This window comes from Aptenodytes patagonicus, chromosome 2 (genome assembly GCF_965638725.1).
Source record: "Aptenodytes patagonicus chromosome 2, bAptPat1.pri.cur, whole genome shotgun sequence".
Classification (NCBI taxonomy): Eukaryota; Metazoa; Chordata; class Aves; order Sphenisciformes; family Spheniscidae; genus Aptenodytes; species Aptenodytes patagonicus.
This window is the reverse complement of record NC_134950.1, coordinates 157,171,620-157,190,420: the sequence shown is the minus strand read 5'-3', so window position 1 is coordinate 157,190,420 and position 18,801 is coordinate 157,171,620. Positions and strand designations below refer to the sequence as shown.

Genomic DNA, 18,801 nt, shown 5'->3' with positions numbered 1-18,801 from the left:
ACATGCTGGTAAGGATTTGAGGGAAGGGGAAAGGGGGGACATAGGGGAAAAACTTTCAAACCCGGAACAGCTCACTGGTGATTTGCTATAGGGATGCGTACTCATACAAGCACACGGAGGACCTTCGGTGATTTGTGCTTCTGGAAAGGTCTAGCATTAGTAGAATATATTACATACTTAAAAAATAAGAATTCATATATTTTGAAGCTTGTGTATTTTTATGAGTCACCAATAACATCAAGGCCAATTACATCCTTCGTATAGTTTTGTTCATTAATTTTCACAATTATGAGATGTACAAGTAATTAGAGCTTGGCAACACGATCACTGAAAACAGTAGACAGCTGTTGTATAATTTAAAATTTTACAGAAAAAAATGTATTTTATGAAAAAAATATTAAATATCTGAATACATGTACACAGATATGCAGCCCACAAAATGAACTGTCTCACACACTCTGCAGTATAAACGGCATACTGAGCAAGAAAATCATGGGAAAAAATAAAAACACAGTATTAGACACCTTTTGTTCAAAGTGGCCACCACAAAGTAGAAGTTCTTTGCATCCTACTCTTACTGAAGGAAAATAAAACTTGAGTTACAGTGTCTGTAATGGTCACTAATACAGTCATATTACAATGAATTCATGTATAAAAAGTATAAAATTTTCTCTTCTCAACAGATCACCTCTCCCCAAGCAACAGATTTCTCAGTCCACTGTGAGGTTGTGTCAAACAGGTTTCACTGCACTCTTCTGCCAATGATTTAAGGAAAATCAGATGCAGTCATTTATTAAGTTAGTAAATTCTGCTCTGATTCAGAAACAAAATTTTGTACTGCCTTCATTAGCATCAAGGAAGTGAACTTGTTCTGCAGTTTCGTTTCTCATCCGTGGAACAACTTGCTGTGCATGAAGGAGCAGAACTTGAAACTGGAAGTGCTTCAACATGACAACACAGACACATTTACAAAACCCAACAATTAGTCCTGATATGCTACTCTATAAAAATACAGGTTTGCATTTACTGAAGAGTAACCTATTTATACCTTGTAATAGATCTTACAATACCCTCTTCACTGCATTGTGATAAAAAGCCATTAGGTGGTTATTTAGGTTGCTAGTACTCTTACAAGAGTCGACATTGACTGACAGAAACTAGCAGGAGATTTTATGAGATACTCTGTGTGTGTGTGTGTGTGTGTATATATATATATCTATCTCTGTACAATATACATGCAAAGTATTACACCTACCTGAAAGGCTGCATTTTATAAAAACAGAACACTGCTTGGGATTCTGAAGGGCCAGCGTTTTGTTTTAAATTTTAAATATCTAAAGATATTCTACAGATGCTGAAGGAAATTTGCTTCTGCTCTAACAGAAGAAATACATAGCCACTAAGAAAACTGAAAACATTCCTTTAAGATATATGTTTTAAAATAATGTTGAAGTTTTTTACTTACCAATTTAAAACATTTTTTTAAGAGGCATTATGACTGATTTATAGATAATTACTAAAATCCACAAAACATTTAGAAGATATTTATCCCAAGTTTTGGGGATATCTGTACCTTCAAATAAATACTGGACTAACTTTAAAGAAGTAACAACAACTAACTTATAAAAGGAGCATACATACAAAATGGTAGCTGCATAGAAATCTTATTTGGAAAAGCATAATGTCATTGATACTACCAATGCCAAAATAGTTTAAATGAATTTTTGAAATTATAGAATACTCAAAAAGTCTGAATAGTTACAGTATGTTGGATATTACAGACTGGTCAAATGAAAAAAAAAAAAGTCTCAGTAAAAGACCTTTGGCTTTCTCACTCCCCAAAGGGTTCTTTCTCTATTTTTCTTGTGTTAACGTGGAATTAACCTTAACCTTGTTTTAGACACTTTGTTGAACTCAAGCTACATCATTAGGCACAAAAAGACAGGCATAATAAAACATTCAAAAATCTCTGTGAAAACAAAGTTACACTCAGTTACAAAGTCAGAATATTTACAGCATGAGACCTCACAGATAAAACTGTTGATTTTTCAGGTTTTTTCTTAAAAACTAAGAAACATATAGGTAGCAAGATATCATAAAACTAAAGCTGAATTTTTCAAGAGGCCGGATGCCAGACTCCTGAATACACCATTTCTTCTTTAGCTATGATTTGCCCCTGCCTGCCATCCTAACACTGAAGAAAACCGTAACATTATAATACTGTAAAACAAAATATCACTAATTGTTCAAAAACTTATTTTCCTTCATAAGGAAGGCAAAACGCTATTTAAGCACAAAACTACAAATTCCAAATTATGTGTCAAGCCCATTATTAAAAACAGAGTTTTGACTTCTTAGTTAGAGCATCACTCTGAAAAGATTTTGATGTATAAAATTTGGTACTGGGAGACCACAGAAACACAAAGCTCAGTAAATAGGTGGCACATTGATCTCACCAGAGTCTGCACTACCTGATGGTTCTGTTTACAAGGCTGCCTTTTGCTTTCCAGGCAGCCTGTGTAAACAAACCCCTTACACACTATATTACACAACCAACTTGTTCAACTTAGCAAGCAAAACTGCTCCTTGAATTATGAACAAACAGCATTCCCTGGAATTGTCCCCGGGAAGCAGAAGACTTCTTTAAAGCAATACACTGTGCTAATGCAGGGAGTTTCATAAGCAGAAAGCATATGGAAGCCATAATATCATGCCACTCTTAAATTAGGAAATGAACTTCATTTACTTCACATCAGTGCTGAATTTGACCCTTTACTGTTAATGCAAACCTCTTAGATTTCAACTTCCCACATGCAGTTTTAGTAGATTTTGAATGAATACTCATCATCTATAGATATACAGAGCATACAAAAATCAGAAAATAATATCCTTTCTTATGTGCGGCTCTAGCTTAGAAAGAGAGAGGAAAAAGAAAGAAAAAGTAAAAAAAAAAGAAAACAAGTAAGGATTTTGTTGTGGGCTCAAATTCAAAGGCATTCAGAGAAGAAAAAGTAAACTGATAAGAACAGATAAGAAGGATATTGCAAGGAAAGACATAAAGGAGAATAATTCATAACAGATGAACTTACACCTTGAGCAGATGAACTCACACATAAGTAAAAAGGAAGCGTAAACTTGCTACTACCTTCCCACCAGCACACACTTGAGAAATCAGCTTTAAAAATTAAATAGGAGCTTGACAAGACACTATTCTTATACAACCTTCATTGCCATATTTGAGCATCTTCCAATAGCATGTTGAGGGATATGAATAATCGCTCTTGAGTCCTTGGTGGTAACTTGGGCTTAACTCCAGACATACTGTTTTCTGGAGTGAGGTTCTGTATCATCTTCTGATAAAACTGATGAAGATGATAAATACCTCGCCAGGAGAAAGGCGCATAGTGCGGCTTCTGGCTCCTTTCTTGAAAATGCCCTAAAAGAGAGCATTTTGTTTTGTTCACTTGCTGTGGCCTCCCTGACTCAGTCTGGGGTTTTAAGTGTATGTGTTCAAGTAAGAGAAGACAGAAAAAGAACAAGACTTCTTCTTGCAGCAAACATTTGTAAAAGTTTATCGAGCTCCTCAGCTAATGTGGGAATTCACTGCAATCTGGGACTTGTCTCCCAAAGACACACCTGTGCTGTCACATTAGTGTAGTTCTTCAACTTTCTATCAAGCTCACCCAGTTACACACACAGTCTTCGTTCTAGCTCTCTCTAGCTCTAGTTTGGAGAGAACCAAGTGACTCTGCAGACAGTGACATTTAGGCAGAGGAAAGGCTGGTACGTACTTGAGCTCTCGCCGTACTGATGTCGGGCATCCTCATAACGGCAGTATGCACACAGCCAAGTGAGCTCTGTCTCCTATGCAAATGTGAGAACGTTCATTATTCCTGACAAATGGAGCTCTCGACCACTGTTTTCACCTCAGAGCATTTCAATATACTAGGCCCAGGCCATAGTAACAGCCCAAGCACCAAGATTTTGACTTTGATGGGACGTCAGAGTAAAAAGGAGAGGTAGAGTCTGCCATGCACTCAGCAGTCTACACTACTGAAGGGGGATGCTTCTGGCTGCTGCAAAGATGTGCTGAATCAGTACAGACTGTTGGAGCAGGGCCAGGTGGCTCTCAGCCCGTTTGAAGAGGAAGGCTGGTGGATGGTTAGTCACTACGCTACTCATCCCAAACAAACTCGTGGCTGGTGGGAGAACACCACCTGCTTTTGCTGGCAAAAGCAAGCGAGTCTTCCCACATGCAAGCAGGCATGCTCCACCTCATTTCAACAAAAAAAAAAAATTAAAAAAATCACTGAAAACATTGACCCTGCAATGGTAAATGTGACATATGGAAATGCCATTTGTATGCATTATGTCTATACATTGAACAGTGTCTTAAACACAGGGGTGATTTTCTTAAATATGGGGTTTGTATAGAGCAGACTTGAGATTCTGTGTGTACTATGCGGTTCACTATATTTGTTTGTTGTAATGAATTTCACTGGCTTAATCTTCAAAAGCAAAACTTTCTACATTTTCTTTAGGACTAGCTGCTGTAAAGTCATATAATAAAGCTGAATTTTAAAAGCTCACTGTAGAAAAGAATATTGTAACTCGCATCTAAGAATGCTGGAAGAAATTTATTTATATGTCAAGAGACCAAAAAATGCAGAAGAAACAATGTGAGAAACACTTTTTTTTTTTTTGGTAAACAAAGGTCTGAAAACTTCACCTCCTCTGGATTATTTCACCAGGTGTTCCTTTATAGATCCAGAACTAATAAAAGGTAAAATGAGCTTTTAGTGTCTAGAAGACATAAAATAAATGCCATGATTTGCCTCCACTTGCTTTTAATAGCTGGATCCATGCATACAAATGGAACTAAAGCTTAAAACAAATTGAAGCTGTTATACCAATGTTACTTTTCTTCTATTTAATTCATCCTTTGCAGTGCCTCTTCTGAAAGTAAGCTTTTGTAGCAAAACTTCTGAGCGTTTCTCTACTGAAATATTCAAAAGTTGAATTCCAAAAAGGCAACAGATTTATTCTGCCTTAATTCAACACCTAGTTCTCCTTAAACACTTTAACAGTTTCCAAGAGCCATCTTCATCACACCTATCATTACCCATTTATGACTGTATGTTTATAGATTTTTACAGAACGATAACAAAACTATTTAAATAAAATATTAAAGTTACTGATGTGACATTAGCAGAAGCTCTCAGTGGCTTCAGCCAAAAAACATACCATTCTGAATTTTTCCCAGCTTGCAAACAAGTATAACTCAGTGTTAATACCAACAACACTACAATCTTCAAAACTCATTTGTGACATAATTCAATTCCTAGCTGAAATGAAAATGCAGTTCTGATCTGGAAAATATCAATGGACATTGGTCCATCAACACATTTTTACTTACAAACTCAATACCTCGTAGTCTGATGCCTCCGTTATTAGTCTACTGTGTTTGGGAATGAACCACATGGTTTTATATGACTGTCAGTCTAACAAACTTTGATGGACAACACTTGCACCTCATTGGAGGCATTTTAGTAACTTGAGCCCACTTCAGAAGATACACTGCCAGAGTTAAGATTTCAGAAGAGCAATATTAGATTATTATTTTCCATCTCTTCCCACAGACTCGCACCAAGATTTTGCAATGGTTGACCTTTACACTTGGAACATCAGCAAATTATTATTTAATCATAAGTGAAACCAATCAGGTGATTTGCTTTGTTAAGAATTCACTTATCTGAATTTAAAAGAATTTAATTCTATTAATTAAATAAAATTACCACTCTGTGGGTATAGATAATCCCAAATTGGCTTTGAGTTCAGTGAACTCTGGAGAGGTTCATTAGCTTAGATGCGGCACCACAGGAATGTAGTTAAATGGCTTCCAAAGCCATTTCAAGTCCAGCAGAGGTACAGAACTGATTTGTTTCAGCACATATCTTGAGCTCATAAACCTGCCAGACCCAATATGACTCCATGCTGAGCTAGTTTGGATGCCTCTGATCTTAACTCCCAGGACTTGGACTTGCAACAGCATGGTGGTGAAGCATTTAGCCATCCATTATCACCACTAGTCCTGGGGAGCTTTTTTTATCCAGACACAGAACTGTAACATGGCACGAGGCTAACCAGATTGGCACCAGCATCCAAGCTCCAGCAATGCTGCTCCAGCAGGGCTACTGCTGAGCCAGAACTAATCCCCGGGGTGATTATTTGCAGTTGGGTGAATCCATCCTGGACTTCCCGAGTGTCTGATAGTAACCACAGCATCCAGTATTGTCCCAGTTATCCAGGATGTCCTGCTCCCCATGATCCTGGATAGCAAAGAGTTGGTTACACAACATCCCAACCAACAGAACATAAATCCGTTTGAAGAAATTGAAAACTAAAGATAGCACTGAAGAGGTTCAGTTTTAATTAGTGCAAAACAGCATCTCATTTTTTCCATCTCAGAGGACATTATAACATACTTTGTATATTATATAATACTCTCAAGTAGAAAGGAAAGTTAAAATACTGGAGGAGGTTTATTTCCTCCTTTTTTTTCCCTTCAGGAGGATATATACCAAATATGAAAGTGTCAAATCATTTCAATATTTCATAATCCAAAGGAACACTCAAATTTTATTAAAAACTTACTATGGGGTTCTTAAAAGGTTTTGTTTCTCTGTTACTTCATTTTGAAGCTGTTCAACATTAACCTCCAATATCCCAGATACCTCTTACCACACTGGAGTTGCAGTCTAAGCACCCAAAATACCATAATTCTTTTTTTAGGTTTCCCTAAAACAATGGAGCAGGTTTTCTATGGAGGTTATGAAATTTCCATCCTCAGAGAAATTCAGAACTCAACTGGTCAGGCCCTGATCAGCCTGATCCAGCTGGTCGTGCTTTGAGCAGAGGCCAGACCAGACGTGACCTGCAGAGGTCCCTTCCAACCTGAATTATTCTGTGATTGTATCTGTCTGCAGTACTAGAGTTTCCTGTGATGCAACACAGAGAGGTCAGAAGTTGTGCACTGCCTCCAAGCAGGCTGAGCAGGAGTCTCAGCACACTAAAGAAATGGGCAATCTCTGAGGAATGACACTGACATTACTAGAATAATTCTGAATTTTGAGGCAGCCACAAGAGCAAAGCATTATCTTTTCTCATGCTGTTTTGATATTGCTTTATGCCAAATTCTATCTCTATTTTACTAATAAAACTCTAGTGGCTTTAATTATTTCTCACTTGATTTACACTGACAGAAAGGAGATAATGTTTTTGGTATTTTAATTACCGTAATTGAGAATCTACAAATAAACATGTATTTGCAAAAACCTCATTCCCTCCCTCTGCCATTTAAACTCCATATGAACTCACTAGGTAACCCACATTGTAAGTTGCAAGAGCACAGAATAACTAACGAAGACAGTTTCCATCCCAACACATCATGAAGAAATGCACGGTCCTCTCTCTTTAATGAGAAAACTTCAGTGCGTCACAATGCCTTGAAACGAAAAAGATATTTGTATGGAAAAAAATATAATTGGTAGTGGGTCCCATATAGCCAAATTACGGCTCTAATCCAAACGCTAAATTGCCATATGCTCTGTTCTAAGCAATCAGCCAGTTCCCTACCACGACTCTCCAGAAATAACTGTGTTTTGCAATTGCCCAGCTGGGCATTTAAAATGTTCCATAAAGGTCTGGTGCCATCCATTTGGTGGAAAAGGACATCACATCATCATGGTCTTGGCAAATTCATTCAATTTTTATTTTTGAGACCAAATGTTGAAGAATAACAACAAACGCGGTCACAAAACTCTGAAAATGTGAACAACTGCAAAGTACCATTGTAGACATTTATAGGAAGCACCTCTGGAACTGAGAGAAAAGTCACACATCTCCAGGTTTGCCCCTTAATTTACTCATTTTAAGATAAAGATCTATAATACATATAAAATGCAGTCCAACTATTAGGCAACATCGACTTTCCAGTCTAAAACTGGGATCAGTATTCATTCCTTGCCCACACAGAAGCCCTTAGAGATGCATCAGGAAACAGACACCCATTCTTTGACTGAATGTCCTCTTCTCTTGGGTATTTAAAAAAAATTCCCTCCCAACCCCCAGCTTGAATGTTCTCTTTTTATGAAGTGTACATCCCAGCAGGCCAAAAGCAACACTTGACTAAGAGACGTATAAGTATTAACTAATAATCATTTATGTGTTGTATGTTAGACTGTAGTCAAAAGATGAGAATAACCCTAAAACCAGGGACCAGAATCTGAGTCTTCTGCTCCGGCCAGTGCCCGGAGCACAGGTTTGAAGCCCCTGTTCCTCTTGCCCTTCTCCGGAGCGTACCCTGACACATGGCCAGCTGCCAAGGGGCTCAGGATCCACAGCACACGTGGAGAGACCTTCTCTCTGCACCGGGGAGACCTTCCTCAGATGTGGCAAAGTGGTGGGTTTTGGTCACCTCCCAGGGAATGCTTGAAGCCCAGGACAAAGGTGGACACCAACAATACTGGATACACACAACTCTTCTCACAGGTTTCTTACACGAGGCGAAGCCCAGCTTCAATGCTTTGCCTTGCTCACCCAACCGCACTCACGATCCCTTACGGTCACTGGATGGAGAGTGACAGCATCAAACCAGGCAATAAACAGTACTTTGCATTGTACTCTGAGGTCTTTGGAGGAACCTGCCTCTTCCATTAGCTGCATAAGGATCGGCAGTTTTACTGGGCCAGCTGAAAAGGACCTCTGCTGCAGATCAAGTGCCTCTATGGACTCTGATCACTTTCTTCTGTGCTTTTGTTTTCCTTTAAACAAGTATCAGATTTTTGATACTTCAATTGAAATATGGGGGGAGGAAGGTATTTTATCAGCATTTAAAAGTAAAAATATCCCAGTGAAAGGAAATCAATTAAAAGCTTTCTCCTTTCCTCCAAACACACAGAAAACAAAATTCTCCTCAAATGCTATAATTTTCACAACACAGTTCAACAATATTCTCTACCTAGTTGCTGAAAACGTGACTGAGGAGTACAATAAGAACTCAGGAACATCTGGCTGGATTAATTGTATCCCTATTTTTCATAAGGAGAATTTATTCTTACATACTTCAAATTTCAAATTTCCCAATATCAAATCCTCTCAGTCACAGTATGAACTTTGTAATATATTTCAAAAGCATGCTCCTCTGAACTTCACAGAAATAATTCAGCTCACGTACTGTATGTATTTACATATCACCATATCTGATCAGTCTATAGCATATAGACCTAGCGTATTTGCCTATCTGCATATTTGCAAATGCAAAAAAATGTATCTTCTCTGAAACTACTACGGACACAGAAGTATATTTAGGAGCCTTAGATTTGGCCTATTTGCAAAAAACTCAGAAAGTCATGCCAAGGCAAAGCAGAAAACTTGGACCATTCTCCTCTTCAGGTCTAGTTAATAAGATTGTTTTTACAGAACAAAAGAACAAAGCATAAATATTTAATTCTCATGACATGCAAACACTGTACTGTTTTCCTGTTGGTATGGATAACGCTCCTGTTCACATTTTTATTTGCTACCCAATTAGTAGATTACCATAAGTACAACTTGCCACCTCTGCACTTGAGGAGACGGTGAAGATGAGACAGGCATTTCTCAGTTTTAGCAAGGGTGGGAATACTCTGGGTCGAGGGAGAAGCACATGTGCATTAATTTTCTCACAAAGTCAGGTCACGGAGTATAGTTCAGCTGCTCACTGGGACAAAAACATTATTTGCAAGACTTGAAATCAGCAACACAATTCTTAAAACTGATTTTATTCTTACAGTATTCTTTTATAAATAAATAACGTGAATTAGTATTTAATTGTTTCAAGCCGAGATTTTAATTTTTCACCTATCAGTATGGGAAATCTCTTGGCAGCTCTGGAGGCTGTGTGAAAATTAAATTTTTTGTTTAATTATAAATTGGTTTTGCTGTAATAGTGGAGGCTTTAATTGAAATATTTTAATTAAGTGCTTGAAGCAACACAACGCCGGCTTTTTGCCAGAGACTAGCTTATCTAACACTCTGGAGTTTCACATTTACTGAGCTCCTGTGCTGAACATACAGACTGCTATATAACCAATTGTATCTGCTGCTTCTACCTGGCTAATGGCATGTAAAAAGACAAACAGCAAGTGCATTCAACTACACACCTTAGACCAAGTTAATAATTTGGGCAGTAAAAAGGGGTGGTTAGGACTGTTTAAAAGTAATTAGATTGAGTGAAAGAAAGATAATAGTTGTAGCATCTTGTTCAAAATGTATTGTGATCTCCACAGATATACTTCCTGCCTTCTGGCAACCCTCCCAGGAGGAACAAGTGGCAGACAGGGCTATCAGATTGCTCTCCGATGGACGGCCAGACTAGGGCAAAACATAAGCTCCAGCAGGGAATGCTGCTCTCTTCTTCTCCAGACAGGATATCAAAATTGAAAGTACTTGGAAGGTTCATAAATAGCAATATCAACACTATTAAGATTTCAGGAGTGTGGGGAGGGGGGAAGGGTTGATTGCTTTTTAACAGATTAATTTCCACATTTGAATATTTCAGAACATTTCAGAAACAACACTATCTGTCGCTGGGGCCCCTCCTGATGACACTAACAAATAAAGAAATGGGATCTAAAAGTACAGAGGAAACTGAGAACAGCAGCAGCAGAATTTCATACTTGTAAAACACTATTTATCCAAAAACTCTGAAGCTTTCTGGAAAGAGAGGTCAGGCAGGCGCTATTATCCTGAAAACATGGGCAAGAATAGCAGAACAGTAATGCTGATCACCTGCACCAAATCTATCTGCAAACATCTGCATGGCTGCTTTGAGAACTAGGCTATAAAACAGTTTATCTGTTATCATTGTGTTGGGTGAAAAAACCAAGCTACCTAAGGTTTCAAGCACTAACAACCATGGAAACTGCCTCTGCAATATAACAAATAATTTAAAAACATTTATACTTCATTGCAGATCACACCAAAAGAGTTACTTGCACAGAAACCACGTAAGAACCAGAAGAGGCAAGGATGTAGTTACAAATGAAAGATATTGAAATATATGCCTGAGTTAACAAGATTTGTGGGGAAGAACTTTCCATGCATTGCAATAACAGGAAGATATTGTTATTAAAAAAAAAAGCCCTCTTCCCTTCTACTGAAGAGTGCCCTCATTGATCAAATAACCTAAGACCAAACAACAGATAACTACAACAAGGTTCCACTGTATTTGACAGCAGATTAATTAAACTACACAAGAACATACTGATCCACACAACATATCTTGCCTCCAGCAGAAAACACTTAGGAAGAAAAGGGAGAAGGACAAGAACTTAGTGCAATTATGTAAAAGAGACAGATAAAATGTCATTTCAGAAAACAAGTAATGGCTGGGTCAAGTAACTAGGTAGAGTAATACTTCACAATGTATGGATGGAGCACTGCAGGGTGTTTCTTGCCCTATTTCTCTCATATTCCTGTTCTGTACTGGCTAGTACAATTCATTCTGACTGACTGAAGAAGAAAAGCCTGCCAACTAATCTTAGAAGCCAAGGGAGGGAGATTAACAGAGGAAATTAGTAGGTCTGGGCTTCAAAATCCACCTTTTCCAATTTCCCCTTCTTCCATCTCAAGTGCATAACAAAGCTGTTATGAAACCACGTTGTAGCAGTAAAAAAACATTGGGCTTTTTTTTTTAAATCTCTGGGTCAAGAACATGGCTAAAATCATGCCTGAAAGCTGAAGAGGCTTGTCAGAGGGGGCAGGATAAAAATTTCAGGAAAATTAAGAAATTCTCAGCTGGTGGAGATCACTTTAGCTCCTTTAATCCACATTGCTATGCTGATCCACACCAGCTGAAAATCTGAACCTTCTTTTGTGTTGTGCTATTTTTAAGTAGCTAAACTTCAGCCTTGAGTACAATTGTTCGATCCTATGACGTGGTCCTGAAAGACAAGTACAGTGCAAGTAAAAAAGAGCCATCACCAACATGTCCCAGTCACTCACCAAATCCTTCATGTGCCCATCAATTCTTATTAGTGCGATTAAATTACCTACAGCTGTTCCCGAGTCTCTGCTGGGAGCTACAATGATACACAGCAAACCCCCCAAAAGCGGAAACCTTTCTGCTTTTAACATTCCCTCCTGTTCAGACCACTTATGCCACCTGCATTTTCTATGAGTCACCTTGGTGGCCTGTAACATGATCACTCTGCGAGGGCAAGACATAACCCTGGCTTTTGTGTCGCATGTTACCCAACCTCTTCTTCTATCACTTACTCTCCGCAAGAAAATGAACTGTAGTATCTCTTCCCATCAAGAAATTCCCTTGGTCTCCAGGGTGAGAAAAAATTCCATGGCAGCACCTAGATCTATCAAATGATACAAACACAAGCTTTGGGAACAAAACTGGGTCTGTCAGATCGTTGATGTCATCCCTCAGACACTCACCAGGGTGACAATGGCACATTCAGCAGTCAGTTGAGCAGCACTGAACAACGTCCGAACAAAGCGGTAAATCTGTTTCTGCTCCGGGTCATGTTTGTCATAATCTGGTGGCACTTCGGATTTCTAAGGAAGAAATACTTCCAAATAGGTGACTGAAACAAAACGAAGCAGACAGAAAGACAGACAGTTCACATGAAAGGGAAGAAGAGGCAGATGAACTTACCGAAAGGGGATGAAGGTTTTCATCAAAAATATCTAAGAGCATTCTTCCGTCTGTGTCCCTAAAAGGTATTAAAAACAAAGTAGCGTCATTGTCTGAACACGACAGCACGCAGCTCTCAGACACAAGTGTATCGTTAAAACTCCAATACTGCTCATGCTGCGTGGTGCTTAGGAACACTGCAGAAATGTGATTTTCAAATAGAAGTTGGACCTATTCTGCCATAAGGTTCACGTGTAATATGAAATCCATATTACAAAGTATGCTAAAATTTTCAGATTTCAATGCCGAAGGCACACAGCTTTTGCACTCTCTACTGTGAGGCTTTTTCCCAACCTAAGAGGTACTACTATAAACTTATCATAAAATCAGCTCAGCTTACTCTCCTTTTCTTAACTGTTAATCCTTGCAATCTCTTCTTTTAAGTAATTCCTCCTCCTCCTCTATTGCCAACTTCATGAACATTTACAAATATGCAGCACTATTTTTACAGTTATCATTCAGTTAATGCATAGATACTTCACTTTTTATTTCTTTGGAAAACCCTATCCTACTATGATTTCTGAAAGCAAAAAGGAGCATATACAAAAAAATTTCAGACAAAATAATATTCCTATTCATTGGTTTTATTTCCTATTTTGCTCAGATCCCTGTTGCTCAAGATCAGCATGAAAGTTGATGCAACTTCACAAGCCTAACATCCAAAATGCAATTTAAGATTTTTGCTGTGTGTAACCTTGGCAGAAACACGAACAATCACAAAAGCAAGTGGTATAACAGTACCAGTTAGAACTGGACACTTTCTGGACAGATGCATCCATGTAACTTACTTGTTACAATCCCATCTTTATTTATAGCATCCCTGGTACTTGGGTCGTAGAGCTCTTAAGAGAGAAACCACTGAATATGTTATCTATCTTTACTCAACAGCACGTGTTTCTCAGAGCATGCAAACACAAGTTTTACAGTGGATTCACGTCTACAAAATGTACTTATTAGCAGCTAACATTTAAACCTCAACATCTGAAGGTGACATTTTTTCTGCTATAAAGCCTGCTAACACTGGAAATACTCCTTTTTAAAAAGAAAAAAAAGTGTTTACCTAAATTAAAACAAAAAAGCAGACTGAAATACTTACTAGAAAATTCCTAATCAGCAAGGATTTTAGGCCAGACTCTCTTACCCCTACATAAATGGAATCGTTGATGTGCTACAGTAAACTGTGGCCCTTCACAATGAGAAGAGAGAAAAAAAGAATTTCCTATTTCTTCATGCTGTAGCTGCTGCATGCTATGAAGACACATTTGATTGCCCTCAAAAAATCTATTACACAAAAACCCCAAAAAAGATAGGTTGATAGGTTTGCGTCTTCATTAGAACAAATTCACATTGTTATCTATCAAAAATGAACCATCTACTAATTGATCTAAGCATTTTTCATGGTTAGTTTGTTGGGGTTTATTTTATTTTATTTATTTACTTAGCAAATTCACCAATACTTAGGCATTCCTCCGAAAACAAGATAGGTGTAGTCTTTTACCGCTTGTTGAATAGCTAAGCACAACAAAAGCTGCAGAAAGCCCATCGATATAACAACGATAGGAGACACTGGGAAAAGAAGGAATGAAAACTAGAATGTTACAATCAAATGAAATGTGGGAAACATATGAAGGAATATTCTATTTCATGTACAGTTTCTCAAAAAAATGGGATTGGTGAGAGTTTGGAATGTTAGCAAGTAATTTAGTTTTAAGCCTACTGTGCAGGAGAAAAGGAACAAATAAATATTGTCTGAAAAGAATTCTTCTCTGGCAAAGCAGGTTTCTGTCAAAATCAACCTTGAGTATATATGAGAGTTACAGTGGTTTCTTACTCCCCACCCCCCATAATGAACCAAAATCTACCACATACGTCAACAACTTCCTTTCGCCTATAATGGCAGGAAACAGAATATATGTTTTGTTATTGCTGTTTCAGCAGCAAGTACAACTGAATGCTGTTATCACATTGTCCCTCCGTTCCTAAATCAGAGACTGCCGAAGACACAACAGTCATTTCACATCCTCCATTTCAGAGTCGTTAATTGACCCACGCGAGCCTGCTCCAGCACGGCTGCCGAGACCGTCCATCCCAAGTGCGGCAGAGGGCGCGTTTACAACACACCTCCCCACGCCGGGCAGCCGCAGGAGGGAGAAGCAGCAACCAGTTCTTCCTGAATGAATCACCTCTCTGTCCCAAAAGCAAAAGGACAGATAGCAAGTTTCCCAAGAAGGTAACATTCAGAATGTATTTGTTTTCAAGACACTGACCTGGGACTCTATTTTACAAAGGTTTAGCCTCTCTGTTTACTAGATGTAGATCAAATTTGCATCAAGTTCTATAAGACCACGAATGGGCATCTTTTACTGCAGACAGAAATCAGCTCCACGGCAATCGGCATGAAGCATACTTTGGCTCTGGATTCCTCCTGCTCGACTGTGAGCTCTTACTGAAGTTTCTCACCCTTTGTAGTCCCTAATGTGCCCCACTTTCCTGAGCCTTTTACTCAGCTGGCATGATACTTAAGTTATTCTTAAGCACTCTGTTATTTCCACAAAACTTTACAGTCTGATTATCTTTGTGTATTGGGTTTGCATGGCAAGGTTTTGGTAGCGGAGGGGCTACAGGGGTGGATTTTGTGAGAAGCTGCTAGAAACTTCCCCCATGTCCAATAGAGCCAATGCCAGCTGGCTCCAAGACGGTCCCACCGCTGGCCAAGGCTGAGGCCATCAGTGATGGTGGTAGCGCCTCTGGGATAACATATTTAAGAAGGGGGGGGACACCTGTGCAATTGCAGCTGGAAAGAGGAGTGAGAATATGTGAGAGCAACAACTCTGCAGACACCAAGGTCAGTGAAGAAGGAGGGGGAGGAGGTGGTCCAGGCACCGGAGCAGAGATTCCCCTGCAGCCCATGGTGAAGACCATGGTGAGGCAGGCTGTCCCCCTGCAGCCCATGGAGGTCTACAGTGGAGCAGATATCCACCTGCAGCCCACAGAGGACCCCACACTGCAGCAGGTGGATGCGCCCGAAGGAGGCTGTGACCCCATGGGAAGCCCGTGCTGGAGCAGGCTCCTAGCAGGACCTGTGGACCCGTGGAGAGAGGAGCCCATGCTGGAGCAGGTTTGTTGGCAGGACTTGTGACGCCGTGGAAGGGACCCACGCTGAAGCAGTCTGTTCCTGAAGGACTGCACCCCATGGAAGGGACCCACGCTGGAGCAGTTCATGAAGAACTACAGCCCGTGGGAAGGACTCACGTTGGAGAAGTTCATGGGGGACTGTCTCCCGTGGGAGGGACCCCACACTGGAGCAGAAGAGTGTGAGGAGTCCTCCCCTGAGGAGGAGGAAGAGAGAGAGACAACGCATGATGAACTGACTGCAACCCCCGTTCCCCATCCCGCTGTGCTGCTGGAGGGGAGGAGGTAAAGAAAATCAGGAGTAAAGTTGAGCCCGGGAAGAAGGGAGGGGTGGGGGGAAGGTGTTTTAAGATTTGGCTTTATTTCTCATTATCCTACCCTATAGATGTGGTCTATCTGGACCTCTGTAAGGCCTTTGACACGGTCCCCTACAACATCCTTCTCTCTAAACTGGAGAGGTATGGATTTGATGGGTGGACTGTCCGGTAAAGGGTGAGGAATTGGTTAGATGGTTGCATCCAGAGGGTAGTGGTCAATGGCTCAATGTCCAGATGGAGATTGGTGACAAGTGGCGTCCCGCAGGGGTCCGTATTGGGACCGGTACTGTTTAATAGCTCCATCAATGACATCGACAGTGGGATCGAGTGCACCCTCAGCAAGTTTGCAGATGACACCAAGCTGAGTGGTGCGGTCGACACGCCAGAGGGACGGGATGTCATCCAGAGGGACCTGGACAAGCTGGAGGAGTGGGCCTCTGTGAACCTCATGAGGTTCAGCAAGGCCAAGTGCAAGGTCCTGCACCTGTGTCGGGGCAACCCCCAGTATCAATACAGGCTGGGGGATGAAGGGATTGAGAGCAGCCCTGCCGAGAAGGACTTGGCGGTACGGGTGGATGAAAAGCTGGACATGAGCCAGCAACGTGCGCTCGCAGCCCAGAAGGCCAACCGTATCCTGGGCTGCATCAAAAGCAGCGTGGCCAGCAGGTGGAGGGAGGTGATTCTGCCCCTCTACTCTGCTCTGGGGAGACCCCACCTGGAGTACTGCGTCCAGCTCTGGAGCCCTCAGCACAAGAAAGACACGGACCTGTTGGAGAGGGTCCAGAGGAGGACCACGAAAATGATCAGGGGGATGGAACACCTCTCCTCTGAGGAAAGGCTGAGAGAGTTGGGGTTGTTCAGCCTGGAGAAGAGAAGGCTTCGGGGAGACCTCATTGCAGCCTATCAGTATTTAAAAGGGGGCTTATAAAAAAGATGGGGACAAACTTTTTAGCAGGGCCTGTTGCGACAGGACAAGGGGGAATGGCTTTAAACTAAAGGGGGGTAGATTGAGACTAGCTATAAGGAAGAAATTTTTTATGCTGAGGGTGGTGAAACACTGGCACAGGTTGCCCAGAGAGGTGGTGGATGCCCCATCCCTGGAAACATTCAAGGTCAGGTTGGACGGGGCTCTGAGCAACCTGATTTAGTTGAAGATGTCCCTGCCCACGGCAGGGAGGTTGGACTAGACGACCTTTAAAGGTCCCTTCCAACCCAAACTATTCTATGATTCTATGATTCTACTATGATTTGACTGGTAATAAATTAAATTAATTTTTTCCCCAAGTCGAGTCTGTTTTGCCTGTGACGGTAATTGGTGAGTGATCTCTCCCTGTCCTTATCTCGACCCACAAGCTTTTCACTACATTTTTCTCTCCCCTGTCCAGCTGAGGAGGGGAGTGATAGAGTGGCTTTGGTGGGCACCTGGTGTCCAGCCAGGGTCAACCCACCACACTCTGAGATCTCTATTATTTAGTCAAGCGTAGTAAAAATTTACTAGTTAGCCAAACTAACCCAGGGACAATGGAGGAAAGGGGAAAAAGGGAACCACAGAGGGATAAACAAGTGATCCAAGCATGATCACTAACGCCCCATTTCTGGGGAAATGAGATTAAAAGTTTGCGAAAAGATTTCACTCCAACTTTTGCTTTACATATTGCCATGTTTCAGTCCCACTGACGTCTTGGAAAGTCTTCTAAGCGCTTTCAGCAGGGATCAAGCTCTAAGCCTTTCTGCCCTTGTGCACTTCTAAAGGTTTCTCTTTAGATGTCAGCCTTGTTTCAAGAAGTGTGATGGGTTCCAGTGACCTGAAACATGGTCCCGAATGACGTATCAGCTTAACTTTAAACTTATGAGTAATTCCTTTTGTTCTAGTTGGACTTCTTACAGTCCAGAAGAAAGAACGTGTAAGTGGCTTGTAAGATCGAGATATAAGCCAAAATGTGTCTGAAAAGACACATTGAAAAGCCACGGACACAAAAGTCACTTAAAGCATTTATACAATCTCTTCTTAGAGATGTCAGGAAATATTATTTTATGATACTGTGATATAACATGAGAACATGGAATTTAAGGCACAAAAGAGTTTTCTTCATGTTGAATTGTGAATTGATGTACCAAGTTACTTTTTAGAGAACCTATTTTCTACTCAATTTTAATCAACTTGACTGAGCAGAGATCTAAAACATACTACACCAGAAGAGATAAGCCAGGACTTGCTCTGAGGCATCTTGAATTTCATCTACTCACAATGTCTCTCTTACTGTATAATTAATGGGTTTTATTTCAAAATCCATTAACATTAACTGATCATTGATTTACACAGTTAACTTTATAAAGGTGTAGCCTAAAAAAATAAATCTGCAAGACACTATTCAGATTTCTCTATATGTAATTGCAATATATGTAACAATGCACAAGTGCTCAGTGCACATAAAACCAAACACTGAATCATCAGTTTTTCAATGCTGAACTGTACTTCCAGATTCTTATGGTACATAATCCTCTAATTTTTATTTTTCTAAGCAATATTTTATACATATATATATAGAAATATTTTTTATATATATATATATATAAAGAAATAAAAGAATACATTTCTCATTT

At 40.1% G+C, this 18,801-nt stretch overlaps 1 protein-coding gene across 3 annotated transcripts in view; it reads right to left on the bottom strand.

Moving 5' to 3' along the window:
• Nucleotides 1–18,801, bottom strand: part of CCNY (cyclin Y) — a 130,369-nt gene that overhangs the window by 15,372 nt on the left and 96,196 nt on the right. For all 3 annotated transcript variants that reach the window (XM_076331868.1, XM_076331870.1, XM_076331869.1), the window contains 2 exons: nucleotides 12,710–12,767; nucleotides 12,490–12,609 (listed from right to left, as the gene is read on the bottom strand). In XM_076331868.1, the coding sequence (XP_076187983.1) occupies nucleotides 12,490–12,609; nucleotides 12,710–12,767 (178 nt within the window). The remainder of the gene's footprint in view (nucleotides 1–12,489; nucleotides 12,610–12,709; nucleotides 12,768–18,801) is intronic.